General features: G+C 42.0%; 2 protein-coding genes across 10 annotated transcripts in view; both read left to right on the top strand.

Annotated features, from left to right (window-relative positions):
- Positions 1-18510, top strand: part of KYAT3 (kynurenine aminotransferase 3) — a 36254-nt gene extending 17744 nt beyond the window's left edge. For 6 of the 9 annotated variants that reach the window (XM_030572507.1, XM_030572504.1, XM_030572503.1 and 3 more), the window contains 10 exons: positions 2805-2954; positions 4080-4166; positions 5233-5358; positions 5458-5578; positions 12277-12353; positions 13838-13927; positions 14727-14913; positions 16306-16379; positions 16978-17064; positions 17899-18508. In XM_030572507.1, coding sequence (XP_030428367.1) covers positions 2805-2954; positions 4080-4166; positions 5233-5358; positions 5458-5578; positions 12277-12353; positions 13838-13927; positions 14727-14913; positions 16306-16379; positions 16978-17064; positions 17899-17961 — 1062 coding nt within the window. In that variant the 3' untranslated portion in view covers positions 17962-18508. Of the gene's footprint in view, positions 1-2804; positions 2955-4079; positions 4167-5232; positions 5359-5457; positions 5579-12276; positions 12354-13837; positions 13928-14726; positions 14914-16305; positions 16380-16977; positions 17065-17898 lie in introns of all 9 variants that reach the window. The other 3 variants (XM_030572500.1, XM_030572501.1, XM_030572502.1) reach the window with 1 other exon arrangement.
- Positions 18511-23234: 4724 nt separating this feature from the next.
- GTF2B (general transcription factor IIB) overlaps positions 23235-24331 on the top strand; it is a 28587-nt gene continuing 27490 nt past the window's right edge. Inside the window, exon 1 of the mRNA XM_030572510.1 lies at positions 23235-23350. Within this exon, the coding sequence (XP_030428370.1) occupies positions 23334-23350 (17 nt within the window). The 5' untranslated portion in view covers positions 23235-23333. The remainder of the gene's footprint in view (positions 23351-24331) is intronic.

A 24331-nucleotide genomic window follows, 5' to 3' on the forward strand; every position in this document is an offset into this window, starting at 1 on the left:
AACCTTTTTATTTGATTGCCAGAACACAGGCAGGAGATTTTTGTTCTTGCCTTTTAGGGCACGGGGATTTGCAGTCCTGTAGAGCAAGCCTGGCTTTATTAAATGCCCAGCCACATTGCCACAAAACAACACAGTCACACGGTCTTTAGCTGCTTTGAAGCCAGGGGCTTGTCTTTCTGATTTCGAAGTGTAAGTGCAGTTGGGCATTTTTTTCCAGAAGAGTCCTGTCTCGTCAGCATTAAAAACTTGTTCCGGAAGATAGCCCTTTTCTTCCATCAGAGGGGTAGCCGTGTTAGTCTGGATCTGTAAAAGCAGCAAAGAATCCTGTGGCACCTTATAGACTAACAGACGTTTTGGAGCATGAGCTTTCATGGGTGAATACCCACTTCCTCAGTTGCATCTGAGGAAGTGGGTATTCACCCACGAAAACTCATGCTCCAAAACGTCTGTTAGTCTATAAGGTGCCACAGGATTCTTTGCTGCTTTTCTTCTATGATTTTCTTTAATTGTTCATGGTAGGCTTTTGCTGCCTCTTCATTGGCAGATGCAGCTTCACCAGTAGTCTGCACCTTTTTGAGGTTGAAGCGGTTCCTAAAACTGTTAAGCCAACCTTGGCTGGCTTTGAATTCCTTCTCATCAGAAGGCTATCCCTCTTCGGCACGAGGTTTGACCAGTGCATAGAGGCTAAGAGCCTTTTCTCGCAATGTGTTGCCATTGATAGGCACATGTTTACGATTCATGTCTTCCAGCCATAAGTTTAATGCCTTTTCAGTCTTCACTACAGTCTTATCACATACCTGGCTCGTCACCTTAGCAGTTATTGGAGCACTTGATACCATGGCTTGACGAATTTCTCTCTCTCGAATCTTGATGGCACGGATGCTAGATTCTTTGTGGCCATATTTACGCGACACGTTGGAGACCAATGTACCGTGTCTCAATAAGTCCGACGCAGCCAGTTTTTCCTCCGGCGTTGGAACAGATTGCTGTTTCTTTGCTTGAGCACCAGATGAAGTAGTTGGCTTGCATTTAGGGGCCATGTTATACGAAAAATATTTATCTTTAAACACTAGAATCACACTCAGCGCGGCGAGATGCTCACACTATGAGAGGCACACAGGAACTGAGACTGACTGAGGGAACAGCAGATTCACGTCTCCCATCTAACGCGCACTCTGGGGCATACGCTCATTGAGTAGAATGGTGGGCGGAATTGCCTGCACTACTTTATTTAAATTGTTATTTTTCTTTCTTTTTGCCAAGCGCGTATAGTTGAATTCGTGTAAGTTAAATGCACGTACGATGCGACTCCACTGTATTGGCCTTCCAGCCCTTGTCTTCAGGAATCTCCACACCACCATCCTCAGAGGGTCAGTAAGGGAAGTAGGCCCACCCTTCCTGTGGGTTCTAGTCCAGGGACCCTGCAATAAGTTGCTAAGGTATGTCTATTCAGACTTCCACTTCTTCCGTAGGTTACTCCCTACCTCAGCCTGGCCTCAGATACCAAAAAGAGAGTAAATTAGTTACAGGGAACAAAACAAAGTCAAAGGTTGTATACGAGGCGTACCTGCCCCAGAGAGACTCTGGCATCGAGCAGTTTCTAGTTTTCTGCTGGGCCCAGCTGGCCTCTCTTCAAGGGGCTAGCACAAGAAATCCGCATTTTCTCCCAGTTAGCCACTACTAAGTTGGGCTGAGGCCCCAGAAAGTTGAGACTTCCTTGTCAACCTACTCCTGGCGCTGGCCAGGATGGCCATCCATTACACCAGGAGAAGGAATCTGGACAGGTTCTAATGCTCTATGGCTATGGGGGTCTATTTCCAGTCTCATCCAGTTGCCTCCAGGCAGAATTCCTCTGGACAATACGCAGACTTCTTAGATGTCTTTAAGGAGTAGTGAGTGCTGTCCAGGGTTTGCTGCTTGGTGTCCCCTTCTGGTTTCCTGATTTTTCAACCTTTAATCTTCACTCTAATCTTTCTTTCTTTCTTCCCTCCCTCCCCCAAGAATTCAGTTGTGGCCTGGGTTCAGGGTCCCCTTCAGTCTAGTTGCTCATCTCAGTACCTACAATAGATACTAAGCTGGGCTTTCCTCTTTTATCTCCTCCCTCCAGGCTTGATAGCTCTTACAGGTGTAATAGACTGAGGTTTATTGAGCCCACAGGCTCTCATTAACCTCTTTCCAGCCAGTGGGGGGTCTATATACCCCATCACAATACAGACAGATGGGGGAGTGCAAGGAAAGGAAACAATGTTACCTCTCCTTCTCTGTGCCCTATAGGGGAGGGGATGAAATGGGGTCATATATTATCCTTCATAACTGGCCTAGCACACCAGAGGCTCCTGGAGCTACTTTTGGGGTAGCATGATGCTAAACTGGCATTTTAGAACTTAAAAACATCAGATGTAGAAAGAATTGCCTGGTCGGAATCAAGAAATTGAACCTCTCTTCCTTCCCCATCACCCACAAACCCCTTTAAATCCCACTAGCGATTTTAGGCTAAAACTCCTAGTAGTGTAGGGCCTCACCTCATATTTTTCTTTGTTTCAAACAAACAACCTCCCCACTACCTCTCGTTTTTGTTTTTCTGAATGAAAGAAATCAAACACTTACAGCACGAAATCTCCTCTAAATCATACCAGTAATCTCCTAACTATTAATAATTTTGCCCACAGTTATTTCTGTCTATTGAGAGGTAAAGCGTGTATGTGTGTGTAGATAGATAGATTTTGTATTATCAGTTGTCTGTATTACCTATTACTTAATACATAGCGCACACATCCAAGTGTGTTATTCTTTATTTTGAACAGGGCCATCCATTGTTGGTGAAAGCCTTGTCCCAGGTATATGAGAAGGTTTGTGGAAGGAAGATTGACCCTTACACAGACATCTTGGTGACAGTGGGAGGATATGGATCTCTATTTAGTGCAATACAGGGATTAATTGAAGAGGGAGATGAAGTAAGCTTTATCTGAAGTATTTTATTATAGCTACCAAAATAAAATTAATTATGTTGATGTTTTGTTTTTAATGTTTTTTAAAAATATATACATTGCAGTTTTATGTATTTGACCTATGCCAAACAATTAAGAGCCCTGTCATGTAGATGAGGGACTGGCAAACACTTTTAGAGATTAGGCCATATCTCAATAAGGAGACTGTCTCGTGGATGCCTCCATCCCATTCACCAACACGCAGGCCTCCTCTCCTCTTCATTGTATTTTTCGTAGCTTCTGCATCATTGTTGCTGTTAACACCCACTGATTCCCATTTCACGAACTTTGTGGGCTGCTGTCTGCATCAAGAAACTAAATATGGTGCAAGGTATCTGTTCTCGATGTTTGAAAAGCCATTATATTTCAGGTTTTGTGTCAGACTATTGTATGGTACCAATGTGAAAGGGAAAAAAGTATGCACATTTTTAAAGTTAGGATCATACCCCAGTATTTGTTTTCATATGTTAGGTCTGATGATTTATCCTTTCATTATTGCTTTGTTTTCCACTGCTACCAGATACTTGAAATGGCTTTTTGGGATGCATTGTAACTGACAAGTGCTTTTTCTGGTGTGGTACACTGGCTTTTTTCCTTTTCTTAAGATTACTTCTGTTTTGTGTTCTCATCTGTTTTCTCTCTCTTCCCAGTTGCTTTGATCTCCTCTCCCTTTTTGTCTCTATCACTCTTTGAGTCATTCGTATTACCCTAATCCTTTGCTATTGTTCAATATCCCATTTGCCTCCACTCTCCACATTTTAATATCTTTTGTGTGTCTATCTGTAAGCGCTTCTAACATTATATGCTAGTAGCAACTGTAGCATCTAACTTGAGAAGATCTGCCCCCGTCTAACCTCTGAAGTACTACCAATATCTGTTGTCTAAGTGAGTAGTACCTCTAATCATCAGATTGAGAACATTGCCATATGATGTCCTAAAATGATGAAAATGGTGCATTATCAAATCAGGGTTGAATGCCCAAGGGTCACAGCAAATTCATATGGCCAAAGTAAATCTGAAGAAAGTAATATGATGTTACTACACATAGTAATTTCTCAATTCTAGGTCTTGCTGACTGTGTTTTAATTTCAGGTGATAATAATTGAGCCATTTTTTGACTGTTACGAACCCATGGTGAAGATGGCAGGAGGAAAACCTGTTTTTATCCCACTGAGATATGTATGTTTTTTGTTTTTGTTTTTAAATTTAGTATTAATCACCGAATTCAAAATTCTTTTGTGAGACTAATAACATTTGATAATCACATTATAGGAGATGGTCCCTGTCTAATTTTTCTTAACACAACTATATAATAAATGAGATAAAATGCAACAATATAAGGCTCAGAGGTGAAGCTATCTAAAGCATTATAGACACAGTGCTCTACAAGTGTTGTAAAGAGTAGGGCCCTGTTTCCCATTTAATTCAGCTTCTGCATGCTGAAAGCTCCTAAAGTCCTTTTGTTTGACACCATCAGAAAAGTTTTGAAACACAAAATAATGGAAGGGTGATCACATGCCCGTACAGTTCACATATTTGTTATTTTAAAGAGTTGGTTTCTGATCCTGTTCAGCAGCTTGTGAAGATATATAGTCTCTAATCCAAAAACTGTGTACTAAATTAGGAGTAGTTTTCCATTTACCACAAAAAGCGGAATGACTGTTTCCTTTTTAATTATGGAGATGAGCAGTTTCTCTGTGGTTGATTTTCAAATAGCAACACCTCAGATATTTGAAAGAAAACTATGAATTAGTTGTAATGAAAGGCTAGAAAACATTTGTTCTTTGGAACAAAAATCTAGAGGGATGAGTATTGAAGCATCCTAGTATTATTCTTCCAGTCTATGGAAGGCATTGTGCCTGCACTCTGTGCAGTTGAGCTCCCCTAGTTTTGTGGGCGGCAGAGCTGGAGATAATTGTTCTACAGCATTAGTAACATCCTGAAGACTTGCAGGGATTTCCCTGTGTAAGAAATTTTGACCCTGTCATTGTGAACGTAGGTGAACTCCAGCAGTTCTTATGCCACATCCCTCACTGTAATGTGTAACTGTATGAAGTTTAGAAGGGTCATGCTCCCTATCTGCTCCATGGTTGGCTGAAGCTTTCTCCTCTTGACTACATGTTGCAGCAGGGCACAGGTAGTTTCCTAACGTTGGTCTTCCTGTGGGCTTTGCATGGAGAAAGGCATGGTCTGGGCTATAATGTGTGTTGCACTTAAGTAATACAGACATTTATTTCTATTCTAGAAAACTGTTGTTGGGAACTCTGCATCTAGTGCTGATTGGGTCTTAGATCCCACTGAACTTGCAAGTAAATTTAATTCCAGAACAAAAGCTATTATACTGAATACTCCGCACAACCCTATAGGCAAGGTAAGACTTCCATTCTAGTTTAACATAGTAGCTGTAATTTCGGAATGTATCTTAAATACACTGATTAATGCATTGGCCCTCCCTTTTTTTGCATTCTAGGTATTTACCAAAGAAGAACTCCAGGTAATAGCTGATCTCTGTATTAAACATGACACCCTGTGCCTCAGTGATGAGGTATATGAATGGCTGGTGTACAAAGGAAGTAAACACATTAAAATAGGTACTGATTTTTGTATAATCACACAGATGGTTGTGGAAGGATATCACAAATGTGCATTTCAAAGCTAACTGATGCTGTCAAGTAGTTGAAACGATAATTTTGGTTTAGTTTAAAATGATGAAACTCTGATGAAGAACATCATTTGTTTTCTAAATCTTTATCAGATTAAAGGTGGAATTTTCAAAAGCATCTAAGTGACTAAGGGTATGGCTACATTTGGAATTTCAAAGCGCTGCCCCGGCAGCGCTGCGGGAGTGCTGCCGCGGCAGCGCTTTTAAAGTGTGAGTGTAGTCAGAGCGGCAGCGCTGGGAGAGAGCTCTCCCAGCGCTGCATGTAAACCACATCCCTTATGGGTGTAGCGTGCAGCGCTGGGAGCCGTGCTCCCAGCACTGCTGCCCTGATTACACTGATGCTTTACAACGCTGTATCTTGCAGCGCTCAGGGGGGTATTTTTTCACACCCCAGTTGCAGCGCTGTAAAGTGTGAGTGTAGCCAAGGCCTGAGACACGCAAGTCCCATAGAAAGTGGATGGGCCTTGTGCTCCTAAGCCACTTAGGTCCTATTGAAAATCCCACCCTAATTCAATTCTTTGTTGCCAAGAATAAGATAATCACTGTTTAAGTATCTACATCTCAGTGGTGTGCTTTGTTGCAGAGCTAGCTCAGGGAAGGGAACAGGAGGTCACTAACAAACCTCTTTCCTGGAGCTCTGCTGATATAATCAGTGAGGCTAGTGCACAAAGGAAACCACATTATTGCTTGCCCCATAGTAAACAGGAAAAAAAAAGTTGGCATAGGGTAAAGAATAAAAGTGTAGGAAAGATTATTTCCTACACCCTCCTCCCAAGCAGAGGCTATTAAAAATAATGGGCATTTCAAACAGTGAAATCACACGGGGGGCTATGTGGAGATGTGCTTCAGTAGTTCTCTCAGGCAGAGATGCTATGTGGACAAACTAAACCATTGCAAGGACAAATCAGACAACTAAACATTTCATGCTATCGTGGTCCCTGCAATAGTTTCCTTTCGTAGGGCCTGATCCATTGCTAACTGAAGTCAATGAAAACTGTTCCACTGATTTCACTAGGAGCTGGATCTTAGTACAGGCACATCCAATATATGCTGCCAATAACCCTAATGCAAATTCTGCAACACTTTTACGTGTGCTTAGTGTTACATTTATATGTAGTCCTACTGAAGTCTATGGGATTGCACAAGTGCTTAAGTTAATCACATGTGTAAATGTTTGGAGGTTGTGGCCTTAGTTTGAATCCTAGTTAGTGGATTGTAACAAGTCTAAAATCCCTTGCCTTGCTAATTAGTACTAATGATTATCTTCTCAGCTATACACAGGTTTTGGTTCTGGAAGTTGCTACTTGCATGAACACCCAGCTGAAAGGTAATGGACTGTAGAGTTATACAGTCCCATGTTATCACAAGGAAGGTGAATTTTAATGATGCCCAACAAAGTAGCCCTGTTGAAATTAACATGTTAACCCAAAAAGCATAAAATTAATTTTCATGATGGTCAGAAGAACTGTGTTCTGTTCCTGGCTCTGATGCTGATATAATGTGTGGCCTTGAGCAAACCATTTCATGTCTCCATGCCTCGGTTTCCCTGTCTTTTAAAGTGGCAATCATAATATCCTTCTTTATAAAGTGCTTTGAGATTGACAGATGAAAACCACTAATTTATATTAATGATAAAATTGATATAATTAAGTAGGAATGAGCAAATACTGTTTGTTTTATCTACAATGACTTTGGAATGCTGATAATTAAGATGAGTTTAGTGTAACTGAATTAATGTATTGTTTTCTGCTTGCTGAAGATGCAGTCCTTTTGCACGCTTAGCTCCCACTGATATCTGTGGGATGCGCTGGCTCCAAGTTTGTTTTTTACTTTCTAATACTATTTAAAAAAATGATGGCCTAACGATATTATCATGCAAGATATTATTCACTGGGACATGGAGGAAATAAAACTCTTAGTTTTATTAGTATATTATTAATCTAACTTTGTTTGAAGATTTTGAAGGAAAAATATCAGATGAACAAAAAGCATTTTTATTGCATAACATAAAATTTACAATTCCAGTGTGATAATGACTCAAGTCAAAGCTTAGAGTGTTAGTCACTTGGATTTAGCTCCATACTCTCTAACAGATCCCATCAAATGATCATACAATTTATTGTTAAAAACCTACCAATCATAAAACCTTCAGAGTAAAAATGTAACTGATAAAGTCATTTTACTAAAAGAAGCAAGACTTTTTTTTTAACCTCAGCTTCTTAGTTTTTATAACTGCACATTAAAAATAATACAAGAAAAAAATCCACTATTTCACTATTTAGAAGCTGCAAGGTTTTTATATTAAGCTTTACATAATCAAATGCAGTGACACTTCTTCTATTAAAGATGCAAAATGGATATTACAGAGTGTGGTGGTGGTTCTTATTATATAATCTAATAGGGTAGCTAGTCATATATCATAAAATTAGCATAGTCTCTATTCTGTCGCCCAGGCAGTCTTCTCTAATATAGAACACTTCATCATGTCTCTAACCCTTATCTGACTTTTGTAAAAGTGCAAATCTCTTCTGAGTAACCATTAGAGGTATAGTGGCAGATTTAGAGTTCTTATATCATAACTGAGGATTCTGTTGGCATTTCAACAAACAGAGTGCCAGCCCAGGTAACATGCTTATATGTATTACCTTACAGATAATTCCCAGCACTTGATTGGTGTTAAAATTATATTAAACTGTACTAAGTTTGAATATAATGATACTGCCATATGGCATGGAAAAAATGCTCCCCATTCCATTTAATCCTGCGTATTAATTTATTGATTGTGAAAGTGATAGACTGCCCTTTTCCCCTCTACCTTCTCCCTGCTATTATTATTTGGAATGCTCCTACTATCTGTCCCCAAGCTTGAATTCCTGGTAGTAGGCTGCAAAACAATCTCAGGTCTATATTTAAAGGTTAGGTCAATGTAGCTGTGGCGCTCATCGGCTTAGGTGCAGCTTCCATTGACTTAGCTACCACCACTTGGAAAGTTGGATTATCTACTGTGAAGGAAAAAACCCTTCTGTCACTGTAGGAAGTGTCTTGGCTAAGTGGCATGCTTGTAGCTGTAGCACCTATAGTGTAGACATGGCCTAAATAGAGGGCACCTGGCTTTGAAATTCACTCGTCCTTGCAATATGCTAGAGACAGTTTGTCAGCCTTTTGGACATGGTGCTTAAATACTACAGCCTACATAACTGAATTGAAGATGCATCTGTTCAAACTGACTTTTTGTTTTCAAGATTACTGGTCAGTTGGAGTGGGTAAGTGCTGGTTAGGAGAAAGATGGGTCTCTCGTTTGCTAATTGTTTTGTGTTTTACATTTGTAAATGCGCTCCAAAATGACAGTGATGGGCACTGGCTTGAACCAGTTCTAGTACAGGGAGGTATTGTGAAAACTTACCCATGGAATTTTGCCATTACATCTATGACAGCCTTGCTTATGGGCCTTCATAGAGAAAACTCCTGACAGTTATGCTGGATTTGGCAATAGCTCTTTAGTACGACAATATGGTAGGATGGGATGCAACAGGACCACTGAAATGACTACTCCTTGTGCCCTCCTCTAACCTTATATATAACAACGTTGGGAAACACATCTGGGTTTATCCTATGAAGTGATCCATGGACTGTGAGAGTCAGAAAGGACATTCCATTGAAGCTATCTGTGAAAAAGTCTGCAGCTACAAGAAAAGTCTTTTGCTGTACCAGAATTAAAATGGCCTTAATTTGGTTTAGCATAATTCACTACATATTAAACCAACTGAAGGTCACTTTAATGCTGAATGGAGTTTCCACACAAAAATGTAATGTGGTTTGACAAATTCACTTTAAATTCTTAACGTTCCTGAGTGTCCCCGGCTACCATGTGTTCGATAACATGAGTTAAGAACACACCTTTTTTCCTAGTGAAGAGGCGCCCTGAGAGGTGCGATTGCTCATTCATCTCAATACACTATTAATTCTGAGGCCTGGCAATGACAGTGTAAATGTCAAGTATCAGGGGGTAGCTGTGTTAGTCTGTATCCGCAAAAACAACAAAGAGTCTGGTGGCACCTTAAAGACTGACAGATTTACTTGGGCATAAGCTTTCATGAGTAAAAAACATCATTTCTTCAGATGCATGGAGTGAAAATTACAGATGCAGGCATTATACACTGACACATGAAGAGAAGGGAGTTACCTCACAAGTGGAGAACCAGTGTTGACAGGCCAATTCGATCAGGGTGGATGTAGTCCACTCCCAAAAATAGATGAGGAGGTGTCAATTCCAGGAGAGGCATAGCTGCTTTTGTGTTGAGCCAGCCAGTCCCAGTCCCTATTCAAGCCAAAATTAACGGTGTTAAATTTGCAAATGAATTTTAGTTATGCTGTTTCTCTTTGAAGTCTGTTTCTGAAGTTTTTTAATGGGAGTGGACTACATCCATCCTGATCGAACTGGCCCTGTCAACACTGGTTTTCCACTGGTTCTCCACTTGTGAGGTAACTGCCTTCTCTTCATGAGTCATTATATAGCGTAAATGTCAACATTTGGTATTTCTGCACTGGAATAAAAGCCCTGTGGCACAGTCATGGCTGGCTCGAGTCAGCTGATTCAGGCTTATGGGGCTCAGGTTGCAGGACTAAAAATTGCTGTGTTAGGGCTTGGGCTGGAGCCCGAATGTCTACACAGCAATTTTTCAGCCTCAGCCTGAGCCCGAGTCAGCTGACCTGGACCAGCTGTGGGTTTTTTATTTCAGTGTAGACATATCCACTGTTAACTAATTTACTGCTGATCATTGTAACAGACTTGTCCAGCTAACAATCCCAGTGTACCTGGATACTACAGAAATCAGAGATGAAAGAACTGTCAAGGTCTGTGGCATAAACCAACAGCCCAAGAACCACCCAAAAGTGTTGAGAAAAGAACTCCTGGATTTAGCCACACTGCAGCTGGGAGGTGTAATTCCAGTAAATCTGCCAGCTCTGATCAAGTTAGTGCGCTAAAAATAGCATGGGTGGCAGCTCAAGCTAGCTGCACAAGCACAATCATATCTAAGATCCTAGATATGTACTAGGGTGGCGGCTCTGGCTAGCTGTCTATGCTGCTGCAGCCACATTGCTATTTTTATCACACCAGCTTGATCAGAGCTAGTGCCTGTATGTCTACCTGAGTTGGGAATCACACCTCCCACCTGCAGAGTAGACCTATTGTATATGCTACAGTACGGAACAGATCTGGGAGTTTCAACCAAAAGCAGATAGCCAGAGATGCTTTTGGAAGGCTCATTCTGTAGCTCAGGTCAGCTCTACAATGCAGACTTCTGCCAGCATGGTTATGTCTGTCAGGGATCACACCTCTGCACACTCTTGACAGACATAACTATGCTGGCAAGTCAGGGGTGTGCAGAGGTTTGATCCCTGATAGATAAAGCTGTGCAGGCAGAAACCCGTGGTCTAGATGCAGATATATCAGCAAACCTGTTTTCATTCCTGGGGGGTGGTTTTGCTATATTGGTACAAAGCGCAGCTTTGCCACTATCTCTGCATCCACACTAGGGCACTTTGCTGGCATAGTATAGCAGTAGTCCTATGCCAGTAAAGTGCTCCTAATGTAGACATAACCTAACTCTGCAAAACTCAGTGAGGAATCCACTTTCTGCAAGTCTGAAGGCACATTTTGACTCTCAGCAGCTGATGAAATATTTTTAAGTATGTTAATATTAAATTTTGATGGGAAATAGCACCAATACCTGTAGTCATAAGGGTTTGATGTTGAATTTTTTTAAATTAAAGCTTCAATTCTACAGAAACTGAGGTGTTGAGAAACACTTTGGCTGGCTGCAGGAAGGCTGAGACTGTGCATTACAGGGATACAGTTGCGAGTCTCAGTAGTAGATGTAACAGGTCAACTATTCCCGTGTATTTTATAAATGGTAGCGGAGACTGGCAGATACTGCGGATTTTAAGATACATTGTTATCAATCCCATGATGATTATTTGGATTATGCTGTTATCTGGTGACAGCTGAGAAACTACTTAATTGCCCTTTCTTTCACACCCTCTCAGTTCGAAACTTATTCTCAAGGGATAGATGTTTTTCAAGTTGCTGACATAGAATTAGTAGATGTTTGGGGGTGTGGATGGCTCAGTCACCACAACTGACACTGGTTAATGTTCCTAATGGCAGCACCAGCAGAGTGGACAAGGACTGAATGGACATAGAGGAGGTCAATTTCTAGGGATGATCCCTCCAATTCAGATTAAAGCATAGTGAGAGGGAAATGTAACAGAGCTTGCCAGTGGTCATGCAGCATTTGTTCTGTGGTTAGATGAAGGCCTTAGTCTCCAGGGCTGACAGTCTGGTACCTTTTCCAAGAACAAAATTCATACTAAAATGAAAGATGTTTTCACTCTGTGTGTCTTGCCTCATTCCTTAACTTTCTTCTTTTGTTGATCCTTGTCTAATTTCTATTCCAAAATACATTTGTCCATTTTTCATTTAATTTAAGATTTTTTCTCCTAGCTTTGTTTGTTACAATATTAAATTTAAAATACTGCTGCTCTTAGCCAGGAACAATACAGGTTTTGTGATTGTATGGAACATGTATGTGCACTGGCAACCAAGTCACTTTATTTTATGTACAGCTACACTGCCAGGGATGTGGGAGAGAACAATAACTATAGGAAGTGCTGGAAAGACATATAGTGTCACTGGCTGGAAGGTAAGAATAACAAGAGTAAGAGATCTGTTACATAAATAAGATATATTTATCTGACCTGAACCCTGTCTATTTTTGCATTCTATCATTTGAAAACTCACAAAAAATTACAGACAATATTCATTTGGAAATGCTGCCTACCTTTAAAATGCACTCTCTAACAATGCTCTCAAGCATTTATTTTTACAATTAATGTGAAAGTGAAACAGAAGGGTGAATATTAAAAAATTAAATACAAAACACTGTTTGCTTTATAAAAAGAGCCAAGACTGCCGAAGGATAAACACAGAGTATTGTTTAAAACCTGTTTCCAGTTTTGTGAAGCAGGTGTAAATGTTGGCATTAAAACATCTATGGATCTTATGGCTTCCACAGATCAATCTAGAACACCATTCCTTGTGTGCACAATTATTTTAGCCTACAAAATTGCACCTGTAGTACATTGAAGATGCAAAAATTCAGGCTAGCTTGAGGTCCCAATATATGTGACCAATAATATTTTATTTGGCTCTGGTAAAGTAATGACAATGATTTATACTGATTACTAAAACAAATACAAAAATATTAAAACATCTAGCAGCAGATTTTCAACTTCAGTTGCAGAAAGTATGTTAGCAAAAATATCCATAATCTGCGCAGCACCTTTCTCTTCTTTATTTATCAGCTGTATCCAGTCTACACCATGGCACACTAGTTTCTGTGTGGCATTTGGTTGTGTATCACACACAAAATATTTGGTTTTGCCTTTTAAGGCTCCTTTATAAAGGTGACTTGAAACTTTAATTCCCCCACTTCTCTCTACTGATGATTTGGGGGAAGGGGAGGAACAGCTCAAATCATGGCCCTATATAACATCAGTACTGAAGTCCTCCAAAAAGAGAGTGAAGCAATTAACTGATACTTCTAACAGTTTAAAAAACAAACAAACCCCAAACTGGCAGGGTTGGAAAAGAATAAGAAATTTGATGACATGGTTATACACTACAAAGGGACAGCAAAAGAAAATACCACTTCGTCAGTTAGAGACAGTCACTCTGCAGCCATTTAGGGACTTGTATACCATTGTGTAGGTTTTTTTAATATATTTTGGGGCAATTCCATGCATCTAAAACGGCCTGTGTGACATGAAGAAGGTGCCTAGGAAACAAAAGATGGAAGTGTTTCTATAAAAAAGCCAGAAAACTTTAATTATTACAGTGTAAACACTCAGTCTGTTTTCTGCTCGAAGGTATGTGATGCATTAGGTTTGTGCTACACAACAGCAGAGTTCAAGGACATTTTAATTAGTATATATGAGTCTTTTCTTCAGCATTTCAAACCTGCCATTTAGCAAAACTTTTACAGTTTTTATGTCAACAAAAGTGCACTATTGCTTCTTCCTACTGTGAATACCTCAAATTCTTTCAACTTTTAATTCTTTATTGTGAGTTCTAATTGCTAACTTGCCTTATGTTTAAGATGTGTCTGTGTTTTCTCCTTTCCCTTAGCTTGGATGGTCCATTGGTCCACAGCATTTGATAAAACATTTGCAAGTTGTTCAGCAGAATACACTGTATACATGCCCAACTCCGTTACAGGTAGATACAGATGGGAGAGGAGAGAGGTTCTGTTTGTACCGTGTCTTCCCTAAAAGAGCTGGGGCCTCTAGGCACTACTGCAATACAATTAATACAAATTAGTATGAATTTTGAAATGTCTAAATATTTTTATGTAGTTTCTTGGGGATAAGCGTGCTGGTAGAGAAGGCAAATTTGAGAGTTACTAATGAGGCAATTAAAAAAATTAATGCAATGAGAATTTGCAAGAATCTTCAAAAGTGAGCATTGTTGCACAAAGCCTGGCAGCCTCACTCCTTTCTCAGCGAAAATGTAATTACACGATGCTGCAGTGACATCTCATATTGCTGTGAATTACTTTTACCAAACAGTCTACAGTTTATTTACTAGTATTCCATCATGTATTAGCATCAATAATTAAAACTAAACTATACTTCAAATTACACTGTAAACTCTTGAGGCAAGGACTGTGACTTCCTCTGTCTGGAGCAATGTCTAGCAGAATGGGGCCCTGTCCTGATAGGGACTTAGGCGTTACGACACTGGAAGGAGTAAATAGCTTGTCAAAATAAATGCACAAGTTACATTTTGTGATGCAGTGGTTTAGGGTATTTGTGGACTCAGTAAGACCCTGGTCCTGCAAAGGGATAATAGAAAAATTATTATTAATTATTATTATTATGTGATCTATAGGATCTATGTGAGAAGGCCCATACACCATGCAATGTCCCAGCGACCTCTCCCAGTAACTTCAGTAGGATTCTGCATGGGTGCAAGGTTCCACCTGCAGGAAATCTTTGTATGCTGATTATGTTTGCAGGAGGCGTTGGCACAAGCACTTTGGATCGACTTTAAACGCATGGATGACCCAGACTGCTACTTTTACTCGCTGTCTCGAGAGTTGGAAGGCAAGCGTAATCGGATGGCTCAGCTACTCCAAGAAGTTGGATTGAAACCTGTCATTCCAGATGGAGGATACTTCATGATTGTTGATGTTTCTGCACTCAGTTAGTGAAGGTTTATTATGGAGGGAGTGGGAGCGTACTCTGTAGTTACGATTAAAATGCAACTTCCATTTTAACGGCCCCTTTTTTTCCATTTCTCATAACACTTTCAAGCGAACTCTGTTTTGAGCTAAAATGTTTTGTGTGTGAACTTGGCCTAGAGGTGATTATTTTTGTAAGTTTTTTGGTGAAATCCGTTCATCCATTTTTGAGTGGTGTGATTTCTAATTACTGCCTTTGTATTACTTTTTCATTTAATCAAGTCTGATGGCTGTTGCAGGGAAGATGTGAAATTAGGGTTGGGAGAGAAGGTAGTTAACTGGATTTCTATTTTAGGGAGGTATATGATTTGCAAAAGTTTGAGAATTACTGATCTGTGTCTGAGGGTACGTCCAGACTACCCGCCGTATCGGCGGGTAGTGATCGATATATCGGGGATCGATATATTGCGTCTCATCTAGACACAATATATCGATTCCCAAACACGCTCCCTGTCGACTCCGGAACTCCACCAGAGTGAACGGCGGTAGCGGAGTCCACGGGGGAGCCGCGGACGTCGATCCCACGCTGTGAGGATGGGAAGTAAGTCGGAATAAGATACTTAGACTTCAGCTACGATATTCCCGTAGCTGAAGTTGCGTATCTTACATCGACCCCCCCCCTTAAAATCTTGGGCCCACACTCACAGAATTTCCTGTTCAGTTTTTCCCCTTAATCTAAAGTCACCCAAACATGGAGGCACTGTAAAGCACTTTAATTCAATTTAAAAGGACTTTCAAATTTCACCAAAGTTTACCAATCCTTCCGAAAGTTGAGGATATCATAATATCAGAGAGAGAATTTACCCTAGAATTCATTCTTCTAGGGATGTGTACATTTAAAACGCTACAGAGGCGCAGCTGCAGCTGTTGCACTTCAGTGTAGGTAGTACCTACACTGATGGGAAGGATTCTGCCATTGCCATAGGTAATGGACCTCCTTGTGTCAAAGGAAGAATTCTTATGATTATGCTGTCAACACTAAGGGCTAGGTCAGTATAGCTGCATCTCTCAGAGGTGTGGATTTTTCCTAGTTCCTAGTGTAGATCTGGCCCCAGTCTCATGTCTTCCATTGACTGCCTATAATAGCACTTTGCACTTAAGTTAATTAGGCCTCATAGTACCCCTTTGAAATACGTAAATATCCCATTTTTCCCCCACCAAAGTCATACAGGTAGTGTCAAAACCAGGATTAGACTCTGAATGGAGCACAAGACTTTGTTCAGTTCTTCCTAGAGTTTTTGTAGTGATTCTAGTATCAACTGTAATAAAGAACACTGAAAGGTAAGTGTCCTCCCACTGGAATCTGGGAGGTCCTATAATATTATGCTCCATTTCACATTCATTTTTATTTTAGATGTGGATCTGTCTGATATGGAGGCGAATCAACATTATGATTATAAATTTGTGAAATGGATGATAAAATCTAAGGTAAGATGTCTCTTATATGCAGTCACTTTGATATACATTAAAAATTAGGAATATTTCTATACCTAAAATAAAAATATACCTGCACCTATAAAAGGATACTTCAAAATGTAAACATCTGAGCTGTATGCCTAGAAGTTAGGGTGATATGCACAGCTAAACTGTGGGAATCTAGTGGCTAAAATCCTGCTGAACTATAATGTCCTACTGAAAATATAACGTCCACTGAAAATGTAGCTTGTAGTCTTAGCGCATAACAATAAAGACAAGTCCCAATAATTGCTGTTTTCCACACTTATATGTTTGCAGTAGGCAAGATCCTGCTACCTTTCTTGCCTAGAAAAAGTGGTTGAGTTTGGGCCAGACTTAGCTAGCACATGCCAAACCTGAACTTGATCACTCTTCCTGATCAAGAGAAACTCATTGATTTCACTGGTGCAGGATTAGGTACTTATATTTGATATGTGAATTCTGAAAATTAAGTCAATTCAATTCTAATGAAGGAAAGGAAGACTCCAAAATCTTTGCCGTACAATTTATCAAACCTAAAATTGACTGTATCTGTGTGTAATCAGCAAATCATTATGTTTCATCATTTCAGAAACTGTCAGCAATTCCTCTTACAGCATTCTGTGGCCCAGAGACCAAAAAGCAATTTGAGAAATATATACGTTTTTGCTTCATCAAAGTAAGTTTGTGTCCTGCTCTAGAAGACTGTTCTGATAGCAGTGTTGATTATTACTAAAGTGTTTGTGTAGTTTAATCTAGAGGAGTTGTTTTGTTTGTTTTTTTTGCTGTTAAAAAATGTGTTTTATTAAGAATGCAACAATACGCACATGGAAGAAGAAATTAATACAAAATACAGGCCCATTCTGATTTGGATAAGGAACAGAAATGGCGAGTGGTGAGGTTGCAGAAACACAAAGCAACCTGACGGCCTCTTTTTCCTGCCCAGTATGCACAGAGATAATTTCTAAGAAAATTCTAGGCAAATCAAGCTATAGACTACATGTGTGACTCACAGGGCTATAGCCAAGTCACAAAATATGGAATACCCACACTTGGAGTGGGGAGGGGGAGAAGAGAATTCATAGCACAGCTTCATTACATGGGTATTTAAAAACAAAAAAAACCAGTTTTACACACGGGGTAACATGACTTCAAATATAGCCTGGACAAGACCACTACTGTAAATGCAGTAGATAGCAACACAGATGTAATGCAACTGATCTCTACATTGTTGATAGTATTAACACTAAGGAAAGCAAAGAAGTTGTTTGGAAATAATATTTTGAATGTACAAAGTTTTACAATAATTACAAGAAATCTTAATTTTGAATTCCTTTCTTGGTGTACCCTCTAGATATATAATTACAGAGTTTAGTGGCAAATTATTGAATCCTTTGGATATTTATAAGATACAATTGTAACTTTGTCAAAAAATACTAGTTTGTATGGCTGATACTCTATTTATTTTGTAAAGCTCTGTACCTACAGTAATTGTGGCATTCTATACTTGCAGCAAGACAGCACACTGGACGCAGCTGAGGTGATCCTGAAGAACTGGAATAAACCTACATCTTGATTTTTATATTTGTATTAGTTATTGCATCTGGTATAATTATTTTATACATAGGTATTTCATTATACCATTAAAAGTTAATGTACTCTAAATACAGTACGATTCATATGAAATTGCAAATAACTCTGGGAGGCTACCTGCTGAGTAGCTAAAATAACAATTTATCCATTGCAAATAATGTGATCCAAGGAATTATTTTCAGTCTTTCTGAAGTGTTGGCTATTTCACAAAATAATCACGGGAATCCACATTTTGGGGGTGGGAGATTTACTAGGGCACTGAAAAAAATAAATACATCATATAACTGTATTAGGACTTAGGAGGAAGAAGTCAGAATTAGAAGAATAAGAGCTGTTCTAATGTAATGGTATAGGAGCCAGTTGGAAATAGCAGGATTTGAAGATGGAATGTTGTGTTTTACATTTCATAGCTTGATGTGAAGGGAAATTAAGAAATGCTTTGAAATGGTGCATGTTAGCTAGCTCCAGGGACTTAGTACCTAACAGCTTATGAACACACACAACAAAATTGATTTAGTTAAACCAATGCCATTTTTGGTGAATAGACAGTTCTAAATGTTTTAAATCATTACTGTTTTAATTTTCCACAGTTATCAAATTACTATATTTGAAAGTACTCAATCTTCAAAGTTCTAAAATAGTACGTGGTGGTATAAGAGTTTAAAAGTTTAGTTTGAGTTATATATGCACACATATAAAAATGAGAGACCTTGCTCCTTGGCAATCCTTAAATATACAACACTGGAATAGATCACTCCTGTAATTCCTTTTCAACTCTTAATCAGACTATCCCCAACCACCACCAGTAACTCCACAGCAAAACACATATTTAGAAACCTTAACTAAGATCTCTGGAAAACAGGAATGGGCGTTGCTCTGTGCTATGAAGGTTAATAAACTTAGGTTATTTCAAGCTAAGGGGATGAGGAGAGTGAGTCCTAAAGAAGAGGCTGTTATGGAAAGTGCTGTACCAGCTGCCTCATCTTTGAATATCCTTGAGGCTCTGTGTGGCCTTACCAACCTCAAATTGGTTCCCAATTGGATAGAAGTAATCCAGAGCAGACTGCTTCTAGAGGATGATTCCTATGCTTTTTTTTTTCCCCATGACTTTCATCCTTGTGGTCTTGCACTGCAGAGTTGGAACAAACTCAGAAAACGGTTCTAGAAATATTCCCTTCCATGTGCTGGAATCTGGAGTCAGTGCTGGCTTTCTGACATCTTGAGAACAATTTAAGATATGTCTACTCTGCAGTCAGAAGTGTGACTGCAGCATGAAGCATACCCATGCTAGCTTTAATCTGGCTAGCACAGTTAAAAATAGAAATATAGAAACAGCACTGACATCAGCACTGGTTAGCAACAGGAGTACAGGATTCCTGGCAGATTTGTATAGCCTGTGTCACCACACCTTCACTGCTATTTTTAAGCCTGTCCATGATGCAGTTACACCCCTGACTGCCATGTAAGCATATCCTAAATTCAACCAATCTGTGGTCATGGGTTTGGTCCAACAGTGCCTTTATCCACAAGTAAACTGTACAGCCCTGGAGTGGGCTGGTAGCAACAGTCTGGCTTCTCTCTCCGTTCCTGATCTTGTTCCTGGGTTTTCAGCCAGAACATCCTCCATTGTCTCTTTAGTTACTTTGTACTGCCATCTCAAACAAACAAACAAACAAACAAACAAACAAAAAAAACCCTCCACCAGAAACCCCTTATAATAGTGGAGATTGAGTAGAGTTAGATCAGGTCTCCATGCTGAAAAAATAATTTGGCAATGAAATTGGCTCCAGATGAGTTATGGAATACAGCCCCAGGAAATTCTGAGATTCCAGGGCGTTATGACAGTCTTGACCTCTCCTTCCAAAAGTCCCATAATCTCTGAGGTAACCCACACTACCTACTGAAATCTCCCAGTGTGAACTGTACCTGGGAGCTGTGCCAGGAACTGTGGGATATCTATCTGGAGCAGTGGTTCTCAACCTTTCCAAACTACTGTACCCCTTTCAGGAGTTTGAAGCCTGAGATCTGCTGCCCAGGGCTGATGCATGTAACTCAGCTTCACGGGGGCCCCCTGACACATGGGACCCTGAGTAACTGCCCTGCTTGCCACCACCTAATGCTGTCCTTGCACTTGCAACTGCCCTGACCTAGAGGGCATTACAGCAGAATCTGTTGAGCAGAGTGCTAGTTTGGGTGCAGGACAAAACTGTTAGTGTTGTAAACATGCTTGTACCTCAGTTGGTGAAAAACAATTGGCTCAATTACAAGCAATTCCATATTCTCTAGTGTAGATGAAGCACATAGGGAGAAGGCAGGTGGAGTAGAGAAAGGGAAATCCCAAACCATACTGAGGCTTAGAGCTGCCATTTTTCAAGCACTGTCAATTCTCTTAAAATTTAACAAATCTGCTAATATAACAAATATATAGATTTCTCCGAGATAAACTGGGTTCCTAGAGTATAGTATGAGTTACATTTTACTAATCCCTTAGACTGATGATACAAAATAATACTACACTGGAATTTTGGCTTCTGACCTTAGAAACAAGGGTTTTAGTACATTACACAATCCAATAGTGTAATTGCCTATCAAAATGTAATAGTAAATAACCATAGTGCCATATCTATATTTGAAGATAGCAGATTTGGAGCATAACAAATGTAATACTGATTAGAAATGCCAATTATTTCTACAGCTTATGTTGAGATGTCCCCAAGATAGCTGTTTTTGTGTCAGCATCTGAGCTTTCTGAGGCCATGTCTACATCTAAAATTTTGCAGCGCTGGTTGTTACAGCTGTATTAGTACAGCTGTATAGGGCCAGCGCTGCAGAGTGGCCACACTTACAGCAACCAGCGCTGCAAGTGGTGTTAGATGTGGCCACACTGCAGCGCTGTTGGGCGGCTTCAAGGGGGGTTCCGGGACGAGAGAGCAAACCGGGAAAGGAAACCAGCTTCCCCGCGGTTTGCTCTCTCGGTCCCGGAGCCAGCCAGCAAACCGCAGGGAAGGAGACCTGCTTGCTCGGGGTTCCGGGACCGAGAGAGCAAACCGGGAACGCCGCGGTTTGCTCTCTCGGTCCCGGAGCCAGCCAGCAAACCGCAGGGAAGGAGACCTGCTTGCTCGGGGTTCCGGGACCGAGAGAGCAAACCGGGAACGCCGCGGTTTGCTCTCTCGGTCCCGGAGCCACCCAGCAAACCGCAGGGAAGGAGACCTGCTTGCTCGGGGTTCCGGGACCGAGAGAGCAAACCGCGGCGAAGCCGGTTTCCTTTCCCGGTTTGCTCTCTCGGTCCCGGAACCCCGAGCAAGCAGGTCTCCTTCCCTGCGGTTTGCTGGCTGGCTCCGGGACCGAGAGAGCAAACCGCGGCGTTCCCGGTTTGCTCTCTCGGTCCCGGAACCCCGAGCAAGCAGGTCTCCTTCCCTGCGGTTTGCTGGCTGGCTCCGGGACCGAGAGAGCAAACCGGGAAAGGAAACCAGCTTGATTACCAGAGGCTTCCTCCTTCCACGGAGGTCAAGAAAAGCGCTGGTAACTGTCTACATTGGATTACCAGCGCTGGATCACCAGCGCTGGATCCTCTACACCCGAGACAAAACGGGAGTACGGCCAGCGCTGCAAACAGGGAGTTGCAGCGCTGGTGGTGCCCTGCAGATGTGTACACCTTCAAAGTTGCAGCGCTGTAACTCCCTCACCAGCGCTGCAACTTTCTGATGTAGACAAGCCCTGAGTAATTGGTATGAATGAGTGATTAGACATAGCCTCACAACAGCAATAAAACATGGCACAGATTGCTCCATGTGAATTTCAGTGTTTGTGAAAGGCTGACTTCTTCAGAAAGTCATGGTTGAACATTATTACTATATTTGTATTACTGTAGCATCTAGGAGCCTTGGTCGTGCATCAGGACCACAGTAATGTGCTAGGATGCATGTAATCTGCTTATATTTTCATTTAATCAAAAGTCTAAACCCACAAGCAGTGGCACATACATGAACTGGCATGTTGGAGTTGCTTCAGCTGTCCCACCTCCTTACAATTTCCATAATATTCTCATTTGAGGTGTGTGACTGCTGCTGATTGTGGATGCACAACTTGAGACATGTTGCACCTGGTTTAACTTCTACTGTTCACTGTAAGTAAAAGTTAAATGTGTATGTTTGCAGAATTGGGGCCATAGGTGCCTAAATCAGGCCTTTAAAAGGCCTCAAATTCATATTTTGGTATCTAAACCATCGTGGCCTGACTTTCAAAGATGCTGAGGATTTGCAGATACAAGAGGTTCTTTTCTAAATTATGTCTTGAATGAGCAATCTGTTTTGAATCCCAGTGTGTGGGGATGTTGCAAAATCTACCAAAATTAATGGAGCATAGTCCAACCAACCCCTGGATAGATAGTAAAGGATGGGGTTACTGAAGTGGTAGTTTTGTCATGTTGTCCTACTGCTTCCTGCTGTGACCTATGCACATGCAATTGCCCAGTCATGGCACTCTGCCAGGTCACTGGAAGAGCATTCGCAGGCAAGAAGTTGGCATTGCAGGAGATGCTTCATATTTTGAAGCTGTCACAAGTATAGGGGCCAGTGATGTAGCCTCACCTAGTCACTGTGTCTCCAGACTGGCTAACTCTAGAGCAGAGTCTATTAGGGTAATGCCACCTAGTTCAGGGCGGATGTGTGTTATGTGGGGTTCTCTCAACCCAAAGCTTGGGGGTAACTGAACTCTGTGATGCAATGTCAGGAACAAATCAAAGGGGGACACAGTGCATCCATCTGATTAAAGCTTGGCACAAACGCAAAATGCTTTCATCCAAACTTACTATTTCATTAGCTTTCAGGCACCCACATCTGAAAAAGGGGTGGAGCACCCCCAAGGAATAGTTACCCACAGACTGCGGGGGTCTTGAGTGCTTGAACGACAGGGTGCAAATCCCCCAGCCCCCTCTACCCCTTTTATGTTAGCACCGGCTACACTTACAGCAACAACATGTCAATCAAAGGAAAACCACGAGGCAAGCACTCTTAAGCCGTCAGTCCCGCAGCTGTATTTCCACACGACAGTCCAACGGCCCCCAAAGGCGGGACAAAGTGAGCCTCCGACCCAGAGCAGGGCTGAGGGAGGGCGCGTGACCCCAGCCGGCGCCCCGCCCCACTCCTAGTCCTTGCATTGCCCACAGGCGGGCTTCAAGTGGAAGCCGCTGAACGCGAACCCTTTCGTTTTGTCCCTTAGCGCGGCCCGTACTGATGTCCTGGCAGAGCCCCGCCCCCAGTGGCGGAGGATATATAAGGGAGTGCGCTGCGTATTGCTCCTGACCTGGCCTGTGCAGAGGCAGCACGGCCCGGGACAAGGAAGGAAGGAAGGAACATGGCGTCTACCAGCCGGTGAGTGGAGCGAGCGGCGTCGTGGTCGTACTGGTGGTGGTGGGTGGTAATAGAGTGTCTGACTGGAGCCTGGGAGTGGGTGCGGGCGGCGGTGCTGGACTATCTGCCGGGGAGAGAAAATGGCCGCGTCTTCCCCCACGTTCAGCCCCTGGGACAGCAATGCTGATGCGTCCCCCAGCTGCCATCTCGGGGATTGGTTCCTGCTCGTCAGTCCCGCTCCTTTCCCCCGCCTCGGACCCCTTCGCTTCTCCCCACCCGGCCCCCCTTTCCCGTCCCTAACCCTGCGGGGGGAAAGGGGCCCGGCTTCCGCCAACCACCCCCTTCCTCCCTTGTATGGGGGAAAGGGGCGCTTTGATTTTCCTCTCGCTTTGGTGCCCCATTTCCGTTCCCCGGCCCATTCCCCTCTGTCCTTCCATAGCTGGTTTCTGGTTCTGGTCTCCCTCGCCCCCTCCAGCGATGAGGGTTTGCTGTGGTCTCCGATCACCTGTGAGTGATGTGCAGCCTGGCCTGGGTGACTGGTTCTGCCTGAACTCTAGTTACTAATGTTTTTGTAAAGCTCGGAGTTCGGAAGTAGTGGGGTGACATGTAGGCTAGTGACGGGATCTCTGCTGCCAACAGCTCGAAAATATTGCAGTAGTAAGTCTGGGATCTCTAGCAGGGGGATTCTCAAACTTCATTTCACTGTGGCCATCTTCTGACAATTAAAAACTACTACATGACCCCGGGAGGGGGACTGCCTGAGCCTGCGGAGTACCGCAACCCCAGGTGGGAGGGCCAAATCCTGAGCCCTGCCGGGTCAAAAATCAAAGCCCAATCTGCCCCTCCTCCCTCAGGTTTTCAGAGGAGAGGAAGGTGTATGTGAGGGTCTTGACACTGATCTGCAGGTTGGGTAGCCTGCAGAAGTGAGTCAAGGGTGGAGGCGGTGCTCCCTCCCTGAGCTCTGCTGTTCTGCCCTTCCCACCCCCACCTGTTCCTCTGGGT

Source organism: Gopherus evgoodei, chromosome 8 (genome assembly GCF_007399415.2).
Source record: "Gopherus evgoodei ecotype Sinaloan lineage chromosome 8, rGopEvg1_v1.p, whole genome shotgun sequence".
Taxonomy (NCBI): domain Eukaryota; kingdom Metazoa; phylum Chordata; order Testudines; family Testudinidae; genus Gopherus; species Gopherus evgoodei.